Source organism: Cinclus cinclus, chromosome 11 (assembly GCF_963662255.1).
Source record: "Cinclus cinclus chromosome 11, bCinCin1.1, whole genome shotgun sequence".
NCBI classification, from domain to species: Eukaryota; Metazoa; Chordata; class Aves; order Passeriformes; family Cinclidae; genus Cinclus; species Cinclus cinclus.
Genome location: NC_085056.1, coordinates 17296470 through 17318105, shown reverse-complemented (window position 1 = coordinate 17318105; position 21636 = coordinate 17296470). Strand labels below are relative to the sequence as shown.

Genomic DNA, 21636 nt, shown 5'->3' with positions numbered 1-21636 from the left:
GGGCTGGGAGGGGACCTGGGGACACCGTGCTGCCACACCTCCCTCCCTGTGGCAGCAGGCAGGGACACCGTGGAAAGGAAAGGGCTGATTCAAACTTCCACTCCATTAATATGCAAAAAGTGATGTTCAGCCAGTGCAAACTGCTTTGATGGAGTGAGTGGTTGTGCATCGGGTGGCAAGTGGCAAGTCCCTGAAATAATTAATGCAGTTCCCTATTTGTTGTACTCAGGTTCCTTTAGCCTTGGTCCTTAGACAATTCACCTGCCTGAAACTGCTTTGGATCAGAAAACATGCTAGATCATTCTTTGTGAGAAAAATAATCAACTTTCTTATTTGCATATCTGACAATTCTAAGATGTAATGTCATCCTGTGAAGTAACAGACCGTGCTAAGAACTGAAAGGGAGGAGCCATTTCTCAGTGACAAAGTGATGAGCTATGTGAGGAGGAAATCAGTGTTATACATCTTTAGATTATTCTCAGGTTCTGGAAGACTTGGTAGAATTCCAAGTTAATAATATTCCCAGGGGACCCCAATACATTCCAATAGTGCTCAGAGGTTCTTTTTTTGCCCAGCAGTGGATGGATTTCCATGTTCACTGTTATGAGTTCACATTGCAGTTAAAGTGACATATCTGACTCCTCTCTACTATTCCTACACTTTTCCATGGTACTGCAGTGTTAGTCCCACCTAGCTGAGAATGCTGGTGACAATATTCTCACTATGTATCTTTCTGCTGATAACTTTCTGCTTCCTTTCTTCCTTCTTTCTTTACTATCATCACTATCAGCTGTGTTCTGTTATTCCCTGAAGTTCTGTTTTTCCTTGATGTTGACTATGAGTTGAGTGAGATTTGAAACAACTTCCCTGGCAGGGATGGCTGGGGTGTTATTTTCTGAAGTGATTGCATTAATGGAGACAGGAAGCCAGCATTTTTCCACTCCAATCCTTTGTCCTCCACTGACACCTGCTTCTGTCTTCCCCAGCTTTCTTCTTGCATGCAGATCACTGCTCTTCCCAGACTGCTTTCTGATTACAACCACAAACCAGGTGAAGACTCAGTGCAGTTCTTCTGCAAACACTTTTTAGCCCTGTCTGGGTGATTTAAGCTTCTTGCAATGGTTATGCACTTTTCACCACTTCAGTAGCTAAAGAGGTGACTCCTTCTTGGTCATTCATCTGAAACAGAGAACTAGGATCGAGTCTTCAGAGGCTAACTCAGCTGTCAACTCCTCCACCTTGAGACCCTTCTGTCTGTTCTGTGCATCTGAATCCTTATTCACTCCTCTCCTGTATTCAAGGTGCAGGACTCCAGACAGATTCCCTCTCTCCTCTGCCCTAAGCCAGAGGTGATCCATCAAGTCTTCACTGGACTGGACAGGCCAACCTGATGGATGAACCAGCAAGGAAGGGGCCATCTGGTAAGCTGATTGTCCTCTTCCAGGCATCTCCAGTTCCTCATCAGCTCTGCTGTGCTCCCCAGCACGTCTGTACATTTTACAGTTTTGCACTGGCAAAGTGTTTCCTGGGAGCTTCTGTTCCAAATGCTGTTTAACCTTTCCGTCCTGTTCCAGTTTAGCTCTGTGGTGACAACTTCTTTCCAAGCCTCCTAAATGCAAACTTTCAGACAGCTACAGAGGAGTTGTATATGCACATTGGGAAATCAGACTAATTCCCACAGCATTCCATCCTTTCAGAGACTGCCTTTTTTTGGTCATTTGAATCAACCACAATTACACAGTTATTGCAGAGCATTCGTGCAAACATGACCCAGCTCCAAACAGAATCCAATGGGAGTGATGAGACCCAGGCTAATCCCAAATACATGCAGCCTGCCATTATGCATACATGACTAAAGAGACTTTTACTTCACTTGTTCTTAATTTATTATTTGTGCTGCTAGCAACAGAATGTTGCCAAGACGCCAATTATGTTTCATTTTATAAATCAAACTAATTGAGAACCAGATGCAATCTGAGTGAAAAAGATCTGAGGTCGGTGTTGTGCACCATATGCACGACAGTGCTTATCCATCATGAGGAAATGGATTGGACAGCTGTGAAAATTCCTGCTGCAGGAGTTTCATCAAGCTCAGTAGTGTCATATCCCTAGCTCTCTTTTCCCAGTTTATTGCATTAATTTCATAATAAACCTAAAGAAGAGTGAGTAAGGGATAAAAGGTTTTGAAAACAAAACGGGAGAGCAAAAGAATTTGGTCGGTAAGTTAGCTTGAAAGTCTGTCTGGTTTAGTAATACCATGGAACATGGATGAAAGAAGTAGCAGAGAACAAATTGAATCTTCAGTGTGACTTAATTTCAGACACATAATGGGAAAATAGACATTAAATCAAGGTCTTGAGACTGAACGGCTTATCAGGCAGAAAGGTGGTGCTCTTAGTGAGTGCAAAACTTCCTCACTAACAGCAGCAAGATCTGCAGTACCAGCTCCTTGGGATTTATCAATGGGCAGGAACTGCCCCTGCACAGGAGGCACAACTTCTGCCCTGGGCAGTGGCCAGCCCTGAGCAGAGTGTGCAGAGAGGCTGTGGAGTCTCCTCCCTGGGGATATTCCAGAGCCCCATGGACACTCTGCTGTGCCCTGTGCTCTGGGATGGCCCTGCTGGAGCAGGAGGTGGCACCAGAGCAGCCCCTGGGGACCCTCCAGCCTCACCCACCCTGGGATTCTGTGAAACATTGCTCTACCAGCCTTTAATCAAAGGTTCCCTAGGTGCTCTAAAAACATAACTCCTTAAAAACTCACAGCACCCATGATTATGATATTCTAGGACTTTAGAAGTATTTCATAGCAGTATTTATAGCTAAGTGAATATGTAATATTTGGAGATAAATATCCAGATTTTTAATCAGCTACCTTCTGGATGAGTTAAGAGATTTCTAAGTACCACTTCTGGCTTGATGGGTGCATCTGATTCTTCCAGGTTTTCTGCAAAAAGCAATTTCTGTGGTGGAAATGTTCATGGGCAATGCACTGACTATGTTTGTCTTACTGGAAGAGGGTTTAATTCTCAGTAGGAGTAATGATGTCCTGAGGCCAAAGCTTCTTGTAGAACCTCTGCCCCATCACCACCTCAGTATATTACCCAGCAGAGTCATATTGCTTCTAAGAAGTTCTTATGTGTTCACCTCATGGTTAGCTTCTGTTTTGTTTGGGTTTTTATTTGGATTTTATCCCTAAGTAACTGACTGGTAAATATGGCACAAGAATGTCTCTCCCTTTCCGCTTAGGTTATTTTCCCATCAGCTCTTGATTTTGTAATTTTTATGGATGATCTTGTAAAATATGTCGCTTTGTTGGTCTTCATTTAATTCTGTCTAATTAGGACGTACGTTATTTGGCAAGCAGCCAGTAATTAACGACATATTTATGTAATTATTAGCATGTAATATTTATATAATAAATCTGCCTAGAAGGCAATCCATTCAGAGGGCAGGGAAGGGGTAGAATGTATGATTTGACTGAACACAGAGATCTTACACACCGAGCCAAACACAGCAAAGAAATGAAATGCATCAGTTGACCTGTCTAGTCTGGGAAGAGAGTTTGCATATCCTAAAATGATAGGATGTGCACACTTGGTAATCAGCACTGATTAGAGAGGGAGTGAAGATGGGCCCCTGTTTGAAGTGAGATAATAAGGCAGCTTGTTAGGGAGAGATAAATAGAACTTGAAGAAAAGGACCAGATGTCTCCTTGATGGCACTGAAGAGGAAGAGCTCGTGGGGTCCTCCAAAGGTAACTGATGGATCCGATTGCAGGAATCAGGGAAGCAGTGGGAGCTGTCTGCCCGTGTCCAGAGAGCAAAGGCTGAGCCCCCGGCCTGGCCTGACTAACTCTGGGCTCAGACTAGCAAACTTCACTCTGGCTGTAGGCTAAGGACTCTGCACACTCCTAAATGCTAACTGCAACTCTGTAGGTTTGGGATTTTTCCTACATCTGACACTAAGAGCTAAGTCAGGAATGAAGTCCTCTAGGTGGAGTTTGGAGTAGAGTTTGGTGTTGAAGTCATAAACCTTAAAAGGAGCACCAGCAGTAATCTTTAAATGCTGATAAAAGTTCTCTGCTCTGTTCCGAGAATGTTGGGCTGTCTTGAACGTGAACATTGAATTTTTTCTTTTATTTAATGTCATAACAATTTCACATCACTTTTATAAAGACAGGTAAAATTTTCCTGCTTTGTTTGTGCAATGTTATGAAATTCTCACTCAGTCTAACCTAAAACCGAAATATAGGTTATTGTAAATAATAAAAACAAAAACTAATTCCTGTAGCCTTTTTTGTTGCTCCCTAACCTTGCTTAGCTGGGTCCTGTCACTTTCTGGAACATTTTCATCCATTATATGTGACCCTCCTGTAAAATATGCAGTGTTCCCCCAACAAAGTTTAAGACCTTGTGATCTCAGAGCACTCTACAGGAGTGATGGATTTTTGATTGAGGAATTGTTTTGGAGTTTGGAACACTTCTGTTTAGCTTGGCTATGGGTTTCTTGTATGAATTTGGATGAAACATTTAATCACCGTGCTGCCCTTGTGCTGTGCAAACACTGCAGAGCTGTGAGCAGGTAAAGGCTGAGAGATTCAGGAGTGCTCTAAGGGAGGGGTACTTTAGATTCTTTTGAAAGTCCCAAACAGGAAAGACGAGGAATTTTCTTGTCAGGGGAGGAGATGGTGGAGCCCACTCTGCTGGCAGCTGCAGCTGAGGCTCTGTGCTATCTTTGATATGAGCTGCAATCCTGAATGCAGATATTGGTCCTACACCTGACATCTCCTGTATCTTTATCTAATCCACATTGTTATGCCTTCTTTATGATAATATTTTCTATTTTTAAATGAGAAAAAAATATAACAAATCAACTTTTTCTTGTTTTGTGCTTTTTTGTGCTAACAGGCAAGATCAAAAGATGTAGTTGCTAAAAACTTTATGGAGTTCTAATACAGTCTGTCTAGCAGAACCACTTGTTTCAAAAATTCATATATTCATATATATTCATATTCATAAACCATTGCTTTTTCTAAACTAAAATTATTTTTCTTAAATCTTTTTTTTTTTTTTTTTTTACCCAGTGAGGAAGCATAACTTTCTCAAGGTATCTACTGAGTTTTTTCTGCTCACCTTTTTGACTTTATATTATTCTTCTTCATGATCACAGAGGTCTTTTTGGCATATTCAGATTTATTTTACTCTGCGGTAGAATCCCTATTATCTTCTAATATTTTTATGTGATCATGCTTTGTATTTTTACTGCAGCTTCTGCCTAAACAGTTCACTTGTACTTTATTAGACTCTTCATCATAAATTAGAAGACAACAAGGAACCATTTGCAAGATGTTCTCATGGCTTACAGATTCTTTATATATTTATACCTCATAACTTCTCTTCATGGGATGAAGAGAAACACTGAATAAGATGTTGTTTGTTTTGTCACAGTTATATTTCGATTGTGAATACAAACGTTTTACTATTTTTAGAACTCCCACCCTTGGAGATATTCAGAAGCCACCTGGACAAGGTCCTGGGCTCTGGGTAGCTGTGGTGAGCAGGAGTTGGACCAGGTGACCTCTGGAGGTCCCTTCCAACCTCACTCATCCTGTGATTCCACGAGAACTCGAAACAACTTCTGAACTGGTGCTGTAGTTTTCATGTATTTACCCATATTAGCACTGACTTTGTCATATCTCTGTAGTGAGGCAGAATTCAACTGCTGACATCTTTCTCTGGCTCCTTTCCAAGTTCTGTGTGGTCACACCATGTACAGAGCAAAGGCAGGGTCTTGCAGTATGTCTTGGGCTTGGAATCTAAATTCAGATGTGTGTGTGTTCCTGCTTTGATTCTCCATAGTCCAGCTGTGTATCCCACTCTGGAACCTGTGGCTTTTCTAGGTTTTTTTTCCATATGATGTTTGCATGCTGTCCAGAAACATTCCAAAGAGTATCTGGGATGCTTCATTTGAAAACTTTCAAACTATTCCACTCTGCAGATAAGTAATTGTTGTTTTTTTTCTTTTTTTCACTCACTGGAATTCCTTCTCTGGATACCCTTTGCTCTTTCCTGCATTTCAAAAGGCCATGAGCTCTCCCCATGGGAACCACATCCTCAGTGAGAGGTGTGCATGCAATAAGGCATGTGTGAATCATTTGGGTGTGAGACAGAGGTCTAAATTACTGCCATTAATGGTCTGATGATAACAAATTGTTATTGTTATATGTAATCTGCATATCAGAATGTCTTCTCAAAGTCATTATCATGCTGCCTGGGTGCCCAGGGGCAATGTTACACCATAACATTTCAGTCTTTCAAATTACAAAAAGCTCATATAACTCTTGATGACATTTACAAAAATGTATAATGGCACTCTTTTCAGGGCTCTCACAGAAATTATTCTCAGGGAACTTCAAGGGAGTTCTGCGTGTATAAGAACTGCAGGATCTGGCACTTTTTACAATCAAAGCCACATTTTTTTCTTCAATGGCACCAGCTCAAGAAAATGTTAAGTCAGAATTGTTTTTAATTTATTTTCTGACTTAAAATGCCCCAGCCAACATAAGCTGTATTTAACTTTTAGTGCTCTTTGGCAGAGAGTCCGCATTCTAAATTTCTTTTCATAGGAAGTTATGTCAGAGTTATAAACCTCTGAAAAATTGGCATTTTGTAATGGAAGTGCTGACAAGACCTTTATTACACCAGTACAAATAGGTAGCATTCCAATAAATGCTGGTTGCAGTTTTTATAGTCCGCTGGTTGCTTTCTACTGCTGTATTTCAAAATGGACATTATGTAAAAAGTAAGTGGCATAATAGAAATACACTGGTAGGGCTGGAATTTGGCTTTTACTATTGCAAAAAAACCCTTCAATATCGTTTTTAAGGGCTTGTGTATAATTTACTGGTAAATTGTTTTAAATCCTTACCAAGCCCTTGTGTACATTCAGCACAGAATTTGAATGGAAAAGGTGATTATCAAGTCATGGAGAACTAGATGTTAAATTACTTAAATGGCAAGAATACATTACATCTAAGACCTAAAATGTTCCTACTTAAGTTTTATGGTTTTTACTGTGATATTCACAGTTTACATTGTAGAAAGAAAGATCTACCTCAAACATCCATGATTGTCTTCCTAGTCATGAGGTCTGTGAACTTTTCCAGACCTAGAAGTCACTGATGTAAGAATTGGAAGATGTGTGTGAAGTGAGGAAGGTGAAGAACATGGGCAGGAAGCACTCTGAATTTCATTGAACCTGATGGAGATTTAGCTCTACACAGAAGAGAACAACGTAGTCAGTGTAATGTCTAAAGCTGTACCTGTCACTGTGGCCTGAGGGACTCAGTTCCTTGTCTGCCACCACCTTCTCCTCCCACACTGCATTTGTTAGGTAGGTATTCATAGAAAGATTGAGAATCCATTATTCCTCCAAAGAAAAGCAGATGGAACAGCCTTGGGATATCTTGGCTTCTTTTATTTATCCTCGCAGCAAATTTGTTGGAATCTGGTAATACAGTACTGTAAAGTTCTTGGTTCAAATGCAAAATATAGGTATTATTCTATCAAAGCACTATAAAACACTGTATCACTTTCTGAAACTTTTTGGTTAAAATAACAAGAGAATAGAATTAACTAGAATATGTAGATTTCAAAAATGATCCATCAGCCTATGCAAATTGCTGTGTTAATAATGTATTTTTAATGCTGAGCACATTTGACAGCCATTTCATCTCTTTCTAAACCAGAGCTTGGCAACCTGCATTAATTCTTACGCTTTACAGATGTACCATTCAATGCACGTGCCATGTAGTGATGTGATCCAAATAAAGTAAAGCATGTCACAGCAGTGGCATTATTAGTAAACAACTTTGTGACTGGCTGCTGAATACAGCAGAGAAAAAGGGGAGGCAAAAGTCAGTGCTGTTTTAGCACATCTCACAACCTCACTGGCCTGGATTTGCTTCCCATTATGGCAGCGTCAATCCTAAGTGGCACCAGGGGTTTGGAAGAGATGAATGGACAAACCAGATTCATTGAGACTGACTCAGATGTGTTGGGTGCAGTTCAGACAAAGTGGAGCTTAAACAGACTCAAAACCCCAAATTTCCTGCTTTGACTTGCTATAGGTGTCTGTAAAATAAAAAGAGAGAGAGAGGTACCATGTCCTAATTATTTCTCTACCCCATTAACAATAAACCTGGTATTATCTCAGGCGCAATGTGTGCTCCTACATCATTATTTCTTCAGCAGGGATTTTCTGTCTTTTCTTCAATGAGTTAAAAACCCAATGTACAAAATACAAGAGTTGCTGCTAGACTGCCAGGGACCATATAGTTATGTTTGATTATAGCTCTGCTGGCCTAAAGGTCAAAAGAAAGTTTTAGAATACTTAAGAGACAATTATCTAAAGTTCAGACTTTTCCAAAGGAATAGAACTAGAAATTATACAGACTATTATCTAAAGTTCACATTTTCAAAGAAAAAAAGGTAGGAGGAAATTGTTATTCATCATCACTTTGCTGTTAATTTGTCTGGCTTTTTTTTTTTTTTCCTTCTGTCAAGAATTTATTTACTACAATTTCTGTATTACACAGTAGTACTAACATAATTGCTCCCCTTTCCAAGAAATTCTAACATATGAGAATGATGTATACATGATTAAATATTACTTTGCTCATGAATCAAAATTCCCAGCAGTACTTTTTATTTCTGCAAAGGACTATATGGAAACGTGTTTAGGTTTTTTTATTCATTAGTTGATTCAGCTGCTCACTTCTGGCATAAAATGTTATTATTTAAGCCAACTGGTAAAGAGGAGAACGTAATCAAAGATACAAAATATGTGACATTTTCCAATTATTCTTCTACCAATACATTTTCTCACATGAAATACTTTTTCTTTCCCTGTGTTCTTATTGGTGTTTTAAGGGATTGCAGAAACTCCTGGTCTATAAAAAAAACAAAATAATTCAAGTGTTTATTAATTTGTCATAGGAATGTTTTCTGAATTGCCATTAAATATGCCAATATGGAATGCAACTTGCTGTGGAATGGGAAAGAGAATTTGATCAATCAGCTGGAATTTTATGACAAAAAGTTTTTTTCCTTTGAACCTGATATCTGCTATCAAATTTAATAGCAGTCATCAATCTGCTTTTTTGAAGATATCATAAATTTTTGACACTTATGAAAAGCAGGTCAGTTTGGAACACCTGTGGATGCTTCAGTGCCCATATGGTTTGGCCATTATTAATCAGGAAAAATGTACTGTAAAAACGGCCTCTTTTTTGTTTTCAGATGATTTTGTAAGCCTTGTGTTTGAATAGAACATTTATGCCTTTACCATACAGATTAGGCAAAGGGTCCTTTTTCTTGTAAACTCAAGAGGATTTTGTTTGAGACAGTCATTAAGGAAGTCCTGAGACAGCTGTAAAAACACACATGACACAGTTCTATATACAGATATACTTATATACATCTATAGAAATATATTTTATATATATTTATAAAAATGTATTTTTTATAAATACAGCCATGTTGAAAAACACTGTTTTGTAATGAAACAAAATTGTTATAGCAGTTCTAATGAACAAATAGGTTTTTTCAGCTACTAACTATTGCCAAATTTATAACATACTAATTTAAAAGTGTACCCTTTTAATCAAATATTCCTTTAAAATATGTTTCAATCTAAGGCAGAAAAATAAAAAAATGCAGCTGCCTGATATGGGTGTTTCTCATAAAGCATTTTGATTTCATTCTTTTGGAAGCAGAAAACTGATGCTTCCAACTTGTACTGAAGTGGAGCCTGAGACAAATAAACTAGTTTTTCAGCTCAGGGCCCGTTTGTGAGCAGTGGCTTTTTACAAGGTGAACATGGATGAGGGTGTGCTTAGAGTTGTCACTTCTGGCTCTTGTGGTGGATCAGAAAGGAGGTCAGGGCTGTTCTTTCCCAGGGATTTTGTAATTGCAAAAAGAAACGAGAAATTTCGAGACGAGAGTTAGCACGTGTGGGACTGTGACTTGTCGGGGCTGTATTCACTGAGTTTCTTTCTGCACTGCAATCCTACCAATCTAAAGAGGTGTTATTGCTAAATCTTTTTGTAGAAAGAAAGTATGACAGAAAATATTCTAAAACAATAGTGATCAAGGTGACCTATACAATGACTTTTTGAGACACCTCTGTGTCTCTTGGCGGTTTTATTCTCAGGCTCTATAGAGGGGATTGGAATCTTCCTATTATCCACCATTTCTCTGTCATTAGTTGTGAATTCTGAAGAAAAAACAAAAATGCCAGTGTTAGAAATGACTTTTAAAAAATCTATGTTTGACATTGTAAGGTCTCCACAAATTAATAGTGAATATTAACTATTATGAGAGGCATATGCATATTAATTATGGTTATTAATGGCTATACAAAGCTGAAATGGCATCAGCATTCTCTTGAGCTGGTTGCTAAGTGTTCTAGAGCTCACATTACTTCAAATGTCATGTACTCTGGTTTTCTGCCTGTATTTTGCTGGTTTCCACTTAAACCTTGATGATAATAATTCAATTGCTCGGTTATTTCAAGTTTGGGGGTTTTATTTAAGAATAGATGCTGCTTTTGAACAGAGATTGGAGATGAATGAGCTGCCCCTGTCTTTTTCTTATCAAAAAAAGCAAGGAGTGTCACAGTAAGGATATTCCTGCTGCTCTTCTGCTTGTGTCAAAGAACTCTATTTACAGAGAATCTGAGATTTTAAAATGTGCACAGAAAGATAGCTCTAATAAACAGGAAGAAACATATATTTCTGTCATTCTGCTGTTTCCAGCTATAGAGTTTCCAATTAAAATTCTTTCTTCACATAAGTAATATATCCAGCATAGACGACAACTTCTACCACAAAGTCCTTAATACCATTAATTATTTGATCTTTCTGAGGACATTATAAAAGGGATAAAAAAAGAAAGGCAGAGTTCTGTAGGTGTAAGGTGGCACAGCAGGGAACTCCACTGATCTCAGCATATTAGAGACTGCAAGGGAATTAAGAATTGCAATAATGTGCCAGAGAAAATGACACTTAGATGGAAACTCACCGCTTCTGATTTTTACTTTTGTTCTGTTCTTTTATTGTCTGGCTTAAGATTGCAAGATGCATTCTTGCACAAAGTGGGAGGTGAGGGAGTTGACTCCTGCCTGCTAATTTCACATCCTGATTGCTGTCGATGCCATTAAAGTCACTGGTGTCCAGAAAATCCGGAAGTAGCTTTGTATTAAAATGATTGCATTTACATTTTCTCAAAATCTTTTGTCCAAGAGCCTCAAAAGAGGTCTGGGAGATTTGAGAACAGCTGGGGAATCTGCAGTAGTAATGGTTGTGGTTATGCAAACTACCTTTGTCTAGAATCCACACTGGACATCTTTTGAAAGACCTTCTGCTTTGTCATTCTTTGTTCCAGCTGGGAGGGAGATATCCCAAAACAGTCTCTTTCATGGTTATTTCAAGAATCTGCATGTAAATGTCAGAGACTGAGAGTTAGCCAGGGAGCTGAGCCACCAGGTTTTCTATGTGTAAAAAAGGCAGAAGTGAGCTCCAGCTCTGAGCTGTAGGGTATTTTTACATGTAAAAAAAGGCAGAAGTGAGCTCCAGCTCTGAGCTGTAAGGTATTTTTACATGTAAAAAAAGGCAGAAGTGAGCTCCAGCTCTGAGCTGTAAGGTATTTTTACATGTAAAAAAAGGCAGAAGTGAGCTCCAGCTCTGAGCTGTAGTTGTGCATGCCCAGAGCTGTGTTTCTGTGACCTGACACCAATGCTATGACAGTTCTTTAGATCTTACACCATTCCTGAGGCCTGCAGGACAGGATGCAGCTCCTGGTCCAACCTGGGTTGCTAGTACATCACCAGGGAGAGGGCCTTTCACAGGGTTCAGGCATTTCCATGAACTTCTCCAGCCCCTTCCTCACAGAGAAGGGCCCAGAATTCCAGGAGACTCATTGTGATGGAGAACGTCAAAGCCCCTCCTGGATGTGCCTCACTGACTGGAGGAGCACGCTCAGTGTCTCTTGGCCCGTGGCAGACAGCTCAGAGCTCTGTGAACAGAGAGTTTTGGGGGTTTCTGCACGTGCTTCTCCTTGTTTTGCTAAAAGCACCATGAAGACATAGACAACCCTATGAAGAAGGATCAGTGGGTTAATCGGGAAGATGAGGGAAGGTGATTGTCCCCTCTCCTGCTGAGCACCTGCTGCCAAGTTAATTCATGCAGCAGGGCTGGAAGGTGTTCCTGGAGGAGATTCCTGGAGGGAACATCCACCGAAAGGAGGAAGAAAATCAGATAAATTGAGTTTATTGCTGATCTGCTGGTAGGATTTATCTTCAAATTCTAGGAACCAACTAAAATGTCAACTAGAGAGTCATGATTCTTCACTCAAGAACCACATCTCCAGCAACACCAAGGTATATTTATTTTAAGACATAACAATGAAGGGGAAAGAATTTATTGCTAAACAAAATTCCTAAGTCAAATGGAGGACTTGCCACCCATTGGCAAAACAATTTGGTCATTTTGTTTTGCTTTTTCTATTTTCTGCTGGTCAGTTTTTTTTTTCTTTCCAGGCACAGCATGTTCACTTACAGTCAAACCTGGTTTCGAACAAAAAACAGGCAAACAAACAAACAAAAAACGCCAACTAACAGCAAAAAACCCAACCAAAAAAGCCATCTGTAAGAAAAGAAAGTTATTCTCTTCTCATTTGACATCTCTTGTGAATTGCTCTGACTGTCCAGCCATTGTGTCATTTTGCACTTAACTAACAGTTAATATCCCAAATATCATTCATGTCTTTTGCTTTCTCTCATTACCTCTGAACTTGAATTGATAACCATTACTGGTACCAGGTGGTTTCTTACACTCAGCAAAGCTTCACTGACGGACACTTTATTTTCTCCATCTCTCCTCCCTCTCACTTTTTCTGCCCCCTTCTGTTTGTCTCTATAGAGTACATCCTTCCTTTTTTTCAGACTACATAACTATATAACTTTTTCAGAGTATATAACTGTACTCTGCTTTTTGGCTCACTAGAATTTTCTGCAGCAGACAGGATGGCAGTGAGTGTCTCAGGAGAATGGAAGGGATCTGAAGCTCTTCCCAACAAGTGCAACTTCTCTTTTTTTGTTCCTTTCTAAAGCAGGTGCCTTCCCTCTTTTGCATATCTGTACAGTGCAGGGCTGTTAGGCTCAGCACATCAATTCTGTGCTCCAACTTGGGCAGAGAAGGACTACAGCAGGTTCACATGAAGGAACAGGCTGTATCAGTACAGATTTTAGAGCACAGTGTAATAGAACTGTAAAAGTCTCTGGAGTTTGGAATAAATGACTGCAGATGTGACACCTCTGAGTGGGATTTGTCTCGTAGAAAGAGCTGGAAATTGAGCACCACATAGTTTTCTCTTTTGAAAGGTTAAAGCAAGAGGATTAAGGATGCAGTTTATGCTGGGATATTTTTAATTTTGTGGGAGAATGACAGTGGACAGATGAATTTATTTTCCAGTATTCGAAAATAGATGTGTGCCAAGGGGGAAAAGAGGGCTATCAGATTAAAAAAGGAACTTCTGCACATCACTCTTACTTTGGTAAAGCTATACACACCCATATTCAGGGAAACTGAGGTACAGGATTATTTTCCCAGCATAACTTTTCCTTTTTATCTCTGCAGAGAGCAAGGATGGCACTGGAAATGGCTTAACTTGCACATGTGTGTTAACACCTCTGGCACACCCATCCGAGGAGCAGTGCAGGGTTTGTTCACTTCCAAATGTGTGTTAATGATTGCTTCAAACACACGGGACTTATCCACTGCAGCACACTGGCACATGTGACACCGGTTGTCATCAGGGACTTTGGTCCTATTTGAGTTGTCAGAATTCTTAAGAGCTTATACCTGAAATTTGTCTTCAGTAAACACATATGCTTCCTTTCATTTTAAAAAGGGCACAAGGAAGAACTAGACTATTTATTTAGCTCCAGGGTGCCATCAGTTTTGATGTGACTGTTTCCAACTGAAACAGATAAAACTTCAGGAAAAAAAGAAAACTTGTGGGGGGAAAAAAAATATTAGGAATAATTTTTGTTCTGCAAAGTGACCATATTTATTTTGCTTTTTGAAGGAGTTAATTTTTAGATTGACCTTCGTGTGTTGCATAATGTAAATGTATGAAAAATGCTGAAATGGTTACATCATCTGCAATATAAATTATAGTAAGTACCTCTCTAGGCCAAGTAAATGTGATTGATGGTGATTCTACTGTGGAAGGCATAGAAAATTATAGACTCACAGAATGCTTGGGTGGGAAGGGACCTGCTCTTCAGGAGAAGCCTATTGTCACATGAGCACTCCCAGTATTTTCTTTCCTTCCATGGAATGAGATTTAGCATTGCACGTGTCCATTTTAGAGCATAAAATATCAGGAGGCTTTCTTTTGTTCATGATGCATCAGGAAAATGAACCTCAGCTCCTTCTTCCAAACAAGATGTGCAGCTTTATTTTTAAATTGTCATTGGATCCCACAGGAACACACACACACACACACATATTCCTCTTCTCTGTGCCTCTGAATCTTTTTATTAAGCAAACACAAACAGCAAACTAGTGCAAGCCAACATGCATTCTGTTAGTATAATTCCTAATATTAGATTATTATTTCTTTCCATGGAATAAAGCAGTTAAAAGTTAGAGAATGTTTAAGTATATAAAGAAATCAGAATTTTCTGCATATTTTACATGCCACTAATCATGGTTTATATCTGAGCACTATGACACATACAAGGTTATTGATATCTGATATGTTTGTGTTTATAACTGTCTAGAATCTGTCATTTTTAGAACTATGCAAATCAAAATCTGTATGATTACATGAAGAAAAATCACCTTGTATTCATTTGATGGTGAAATGAGAACTGAGTGACTCTGAGAGATTTCACTGTGTAACTCTATGGCTGTGTAGGATGCCATGTAGTCAGATGCCTCTTTATATTTCTAAAATTAACTTTCTGCATATGTGTGCAGAGGTAAGATGTCCTAGACTCATTTCCTGTCTTCCTCCATGGGAGATAGAGCATGGTTTGCTCTCTTTTCTTCATTGAGGTCAAAGAAATGTTTAGATCACTTAAAATCAGGCCCAGAACTTTTAATGCATTTGGCTTTTCTTTTGTCTTTATATAAAAAGGAAGAATCTTTTATAGCAGTGGAAAACGTGCAGTTTGTGGTTGTAAGGCAAGGAAGATTTGTGTTAATTGGTGAATGTGCTTTAAGTCTGGCTTACTTTAACATTTGTTTCTCTCTTGTTTTACCGGCTGGATTTTTGTGACTGTGGTGAATCATTGCGGGAAGATATCTGTAGTGCTGTAGGCAGAGCAGGAATAAGGGACTGCCATCATGTGACACAAGAAAATGCACATATTGCTCTTTGTTGGACAGTAAGGGGAGGCATTTCTGTGCCAGAGGAGGTGGCGAGGAGATGGCGGTCTGCGTCGAGGTTTCCTAACGCACCACGGAAGAGCCGTGTGCTGAGACGCTGCCGGTTTTGCCTTTGCAGATAACACCCTGAGCATCCTGGCCAAGCACAGCGGGTTCAGCAGGCAGAAGCAGGAGGTGTACCTGCTGCCCATCGTCATCAGCGACAGCGGCACGCCGCCCATGAGCAGCACGGGCACGCTGACCATCCGCGTCTGCGGCTGCAGCAGCGACGGCATCGTCCAGTCCTGCAACGCCGAGGCCTACGTGCTGCCCATCGGGCTCAGCATGGGCGCCCTCATCGCCATCCTGGCCTGCATCATCCTGCTGCTCGGTGGGTGCTCGGGGTGCACGGATCCCTCCTTCCTGCGGGCTCCAAGGAGCTGGGGGATTCCCAGGGGAGGAGTGACTGTCCAGTCCCGCACAACGTGCAGCAGCGCCGACGCTGCTGGCAGGACTGGATCGCTCTCGTCCTTCTGTCATCTCTGGACAGAAGCAGAGAGCAAAGTCCTGTTCTGAAGTAGTCACGCACACGCAAGTTACAGAATAAACAGTGTGGAATGGGAAACTCAAAATCACATCAGGGTGTTGAGCAGCATGGTGAACATAGTGTGGACTACACCTGATGGAAACTGGATCTGTTATATATTCTAAGACTTGTATGAATCATGGAATCACAGGATGTCCTGAGTTGGACAGGATCACCCAGCCCAGCCCCTGTCCCTGCAGACCCCCAGCAATCCCCCTGTGATCCCCGGCAGCGCTGCCCAAACGCTCCTGGAGCTCTGCCAGCCTCGGGGCTGGGACCATTCCTGGGGAGCCTGGGCAGTGCCGGCACCCTCTGGGGCAGCAGAACCTTTCCCTGCTCGGCAGGCTGAGCCTGCCCTGGCCCAGCTCTTGCTGCTCCCTGGGTGCTCTCCGTGTCACACAGAGCAGAGATCAGTGCCTGTCCCTGCAGCCTTGGGGGGCTCTGCCCTCAGCTCCTCTGCTGCAGCTGAACCAGCCCAGAGCCCTCAGCCACTCCTCGGGTGGCCCCTGCAGGCCCTTCCCCAGCCCGGGCTCCCTCCTTTGCATGCTTTGTTATAGCTTTAGTTCTTTCCATTATATATATTTATATTTGTATATTTCTATTATGAGTTTATTCTGGATTGTAATAGCACAAGAGACACTAAAGCTTTACAAGATAAGCACTGTGGTATATTTAATAAAACATGCATTTGTATACTACATCAAGCAAGTGAGGGAGAGAACAGTGAAAGGAGAGTCCTATTTCTGCACTTTGGATTTTCACTTTGTGACTGAGATTTATATCAGTAACTGAGGTTTCAGCATTAAGCTGCAAAAACAAGCATTACCCATCTAGAATTTTTTATGCATCTGTCCACAGTTCTGAAATTAAGCTGAGCTCTTTCTCACTTATTTTCTCACTCTCTTTTTAGTCATATGATAGGAGTCTCTAGCAACAGGTACAAAAACACTGATTTCCTTCTCCCATTAGGGCTATATTTTCAGAAAAACATCCTCTAAGTTTTGAAAACACCATCCCTAATGTAGATCATTATAGACTATGTGAATAATAATAGCCCGACTTCACTTGCAAAGGGAAGCTCAAGATAAGAAGTATGGGAAATCTTACTGCTTCTATAAAATTGAGTTTCAGATGTAAATATAAGCTGATATTTAAAGACTAGATGACTAATCAGAGTTTCTGATCAAATTTTCTTCATGTGAAGGGGGTTGAAGTCATAGGTCCTTCAGCTTTCCACCCTTATTACTCCCAGTGCCACGAGAAGCAACCTCTTACCTTCCCCAGCTGCATTCACCATGTGGTGTTTGGATTGGAAATGTTTTGCCTAATCAGCTTGTGGTGCTCTCTTTGCAGTCATCGTGGTGCTGTTTGTGACTCTAAGAAGACATAAGAATGAGCCTCTAATCATCAAAGATGATGAAGATGTGAGGGAAAATATCATTCGCTATGACGACGAAGGAGGTGGAGAGGAAGATACAGAAGCGTTTGACATTGCAACTCTGCAAAATCCAGATGGAATTAATGGATTTTTGCCTCGTAAGGATATTAAGCCTGATCTGCAATTTATGCCCAGGCAGGGTCTTGCACCTGTTCCTAATGGTGTTGATGTTGATGAATTTATTAATGTAAGGCTTCATGAAGCTGATAATGATCCCACAGCTCCGCCATATGACTCTATCCAGATTTATGGCTATGAAGGAAAGGGGTCAGCGGCTGGTTCCCTTAGCTCCTTGGAGTCCTCCACATCAGACTCAGACCAGAATTTTGACTACCTCAGTGAATGGGGTCCTCGCTTTAAAAGACTCGGAGAACTTTACTCAGTTGGAGAAAGTGATAAAGAAACTTGACAGTGGATTACAATTTTTTCCCCTGTTGACTTAATGATCATGTAATATTCTAGGGCCACTGCTGTTAGTTAAAACTAATGTGGCTTTTTGTTTTAGAGGCAAGTTTAGCGCCAGTCATCTATAAAATCAACTACATTGTAATGTTGAACCAAAAAAAAAAAAGTATATGTTAGGAGGTTAAGTCTTGTGGAGTGTGAAGTAAAGTATGTGGAGTGTCTAGAAGTCTTTGGATATTTGATATTCACTTGACCACTCTGAAGATGGAGATTTGGATCTTTGATTATCTTCAGTGAATTGAAAAGAACAAAAAAGAAATTGGTGCTCTCTTAGGAAATGGACTTGCAGGGACTTGCTGTTGAACAGTAGCTCCCTCCCAGTATGTGTAAAGATAAAGATTTGTTTCTGCATTGCCAACAAAGATCCTGTCACAGAAAAGTTCAAAGCAATATCTTGGTCTTCTTAGCAATGCTGAGCAGAAATAGCATTGCCAATTCCTACTGGCTCCTACTGTGCAGTGACCATCCATTGTACATACAGTAATTGTTGGCCACGCAACCACAGACTGAATTGCATCTTTAAATATTGTGTCAAGCCTTAAAATATTCACATGTTCTTAATCCATTCCAGTGATGGGTAACAAATACTACTAATGTGTAGAGATTCAGAGGCAGGGCTGCAAAACCTTGCTTCACAAAAGGATCTTTTTTTTCTAGAAGAAGGATCAACCCCGTGCTTCGTCTTCTGAAAGAAAAAGCTGTGAAATGGGATGGACTTACATAAATGAAAGAATTGCTGATTTTATTGCTAAAGATCGAATTTATTTGTTTAATCTTTGAAATAAATATTTTATTGTTGTCCATTACTGCTTTTATTTATTAAGACTGATAATCTATAGAGTAAGATTATGAAGAAAACTAAATTATGTCAGTTAGATTTTTTTTTCTATATGTAATGAATGTTTCATACATGTACATTTTGAAAAGAAAAATTACTAATTGTTGCAGGTTAAAGCAGTTCCCTGTCCATTTGCAGTAGCCGAATTTTAAGAGAATGCTGGCAGGAATTAAACATTGCCAGAGAAAACTTTTGACAGTTTTATATCTTCTTCATAAATCTAGTACCTGGTGTTTTTAATACAAGCACAAACAGCTGGAAGTAAACTGGTTCATGTGAATATTTAAACTATAGACTTTTAGAAATCCACACATAACACAGTACAGTAAAAAAAAAACAAAAAACATGCTTATAGTTCTCCACTGTATTAGAGCAGGAACCAGTGTGTACATAATTTTACTGCTTCTGTTATTAGCATTTTTTTCTATAATATTCATAGTGATGCACCAGGGCTCTTGCACACAGAGAAAGAACACTAGAAGCTGCAAGCATACTCAATTTGTAATGCAAACTTGCCATTTAGAAGTAGCAATTGTATAAGAAAACTAAGTATTACATGCAAATCATTTTAATTTTCTACTTTGTTTTGAGGCTATATTATCGTTTGTTTATTTACTCCATGTATTGTATTCAGAAAAACTCCTGTATTGTTTCCTACTTTGTGAAATATATTTTTATAAATACTTTTCTTGTTATTGCTTTTCTTTCAGGTTTGCCTGGGCACTGCAGAAATGAATCTGCCAGAATAACTTCATAGTTTTTTGAGGAATGTAGTTTCTTCAATATCATTTATTTAGTAGTTGAATACAGACAAAATAAAAAAAGAGAAAAGGAGAATATTTGAAACCATTTTTGACAGTGATTGCAGAATTTTGACAGTGATGGGAGCACAGGAGTTATGAGTGTCTGATTCACTGCACCATGCTGAAAAATAACCTCACATGATTTTTGTTAAAGCATTGCTGGTTAAAACAACTCACCGACTTAAAGCTCCTCAATAACACTTGTTCTGCACACAAAGAATTCCTAACACTTCACACAAAGAATTCCTAACACTTCACCCCCAATTTACCTGCATTTCAGATGGTAACATTGACTTTGCTTTAGCTGCAGCCCCACTTGGCTTAACGACTGTAGTCTGCGGGCAACTAATACAATGATAGCACTTATGATATATATTTTTATACATATTATTTATATATTTTATTGAAATTCATGAAGTATGCAATGAATTTAAGTTACCCTGCATTAGAACAAAAATGCTTTTGAATGACTGAATCTGAAACTTTTGGCCAAACACTGAACTAAACAGTGAAGTCCTCTAAGGGTAGGAAAGAAGCCATCCTGGTCGTTTCAAAGAAGTCAAACGTATTTCTGTAGCTCACTATAAGAAAAACCAAACACGCTCTTACTCGTCACTTGCTCTGGGTGCCAGGGTGTTCTGAGCTGCCATGGCAGATCCAACAGCAGTGTAAACAGCAAAGGGACTGGGAACTGAGCCAGCTTCGGTGTACATCCCATTATTCACATCCCAGCACTGGGCCAGGGAGGGCTCTGTGAACGTGGATCATGGCATTGTCTGGAGCCACACCAGCCTTCAGGGCAGGGCACTCTGAGTTAGAGGTTACACTGGAGTTCAGCAAAGCTCTTTTGTGGGAAAACTCACAAGTGGAAAACCTTCTGATTGCCTTTCTGATTGAAAGTTCCATCTGAGACCACGACAGTACATTCAGTAATAAGATTTCCAGGAAAAAAAATCCCATCACTGGCCTTGTAGGAGAGGCAAAGCATGACAGAAATCTCATCATTGTCAGTCAGAAAGAGATGGGAGTCACTACTGCCGGGCAGAGCTCTAAATTGGACATTGCTACAGCTTTTAAACAGGAATAGCTACAATGCAAAGGAGAGAAAAAGATTTAATTAATTTCTGACCTGTCAATAGAGATGTGCTGTTTCTTGTGCCATTGTGTCCCCACCAAAGGGAAATGATTAATTCTGCAGACTAAGTCTATGTAATTTGAAAATCAAATTCATACCGATACATGTTAGAGGGTTAAATGTCAGTCATCCAATTTTTCAGTACTTCTCCTTTTTTGACAATTAACTCAGTATAGAATGATTGTGGACAACAACAGTAGGGGGATTGGATCATACTGTTCTACATTTCACATCTAGATTTAGACATATTAGCGACACTTTTTAAGCATGTAAAGGTGTAATTCATCTTTTTCAACAACATTTAATTACCAATTGACTCATTGCAAGTGACAAGGAAAATGCATTAAATTAGAATTACTAATACTGATAAATTTGATAAGTAAATACTCAAAATCTTTTACAAGTGCCAAGTGCCTTAGAGTCCCATTGATCCTGGCCTGCCTTCACCTGGCTGTGCCTCACATCATTTGTCAGAACTACTCAAGTAAATCATCCCACCCATGAGAGCTGGAATTCTGTGCAAGGACACAAGGTTCAGCTCAGGCATTTCAGTACGAAAGCACTGTGAAGGGAATGTGTGTACATGTTCATTAAATATAACTGGGATGGCTGAAGGTCCTCAGCATGTCCTGTCCTTTACAGCAGCTGAAAGCAGAGCCTGTTTGTGTGCTCTGACCTTGAAATCAGATCACACAAGCTCATTTAAATACATTTTTTTACCCGGTATCATTACACCTTTTTGTCTGTGATGACTTTGAAATGACTGTGAAATACAGAGGAGAGAAAATGGCTCAAGACTTTCATTTAAATCAGCAGTTCCTGATCACAGGAGAAACATTTAACACTATGGCAACTCCAAATCCCATCAGCTCTGTGGCAGCGCAGCAGTGACAATTCTCAGTCTGGAGAACAGACAGGATGTCTGCAAAATAGTC

General features: G+C 39.9%; 1 protein-coding gene across 4 annotated transcripts in view; it reads left to right on the top strand.

The window, feature by feature from the left end:
- CDH8 (cadherin 8) overlaps positions 1–17869 on the top strand; it is a 151041-nt gene extending 133172 nt beyond the window's left edge. For all 4 annotated transcript variants that reach the window (XM_062500364.1, XM_062500362.1, XM_062500363.1 and 1 more), the window contains 2 exons: positions 15576–15827; positions 17376–17869. In XM_062500364.1, coding sequence (XP_062356348.1) covers positions 15576–15827; positions 17376–17869 — 746 coding nt within the window. The remainder of the gene's footprint in view (positions 1–15575; positions 15828–17375) is intronic.
- The last annotated feature ends 3767 nt before the right edge of the window (positions 17870–21636 follow it).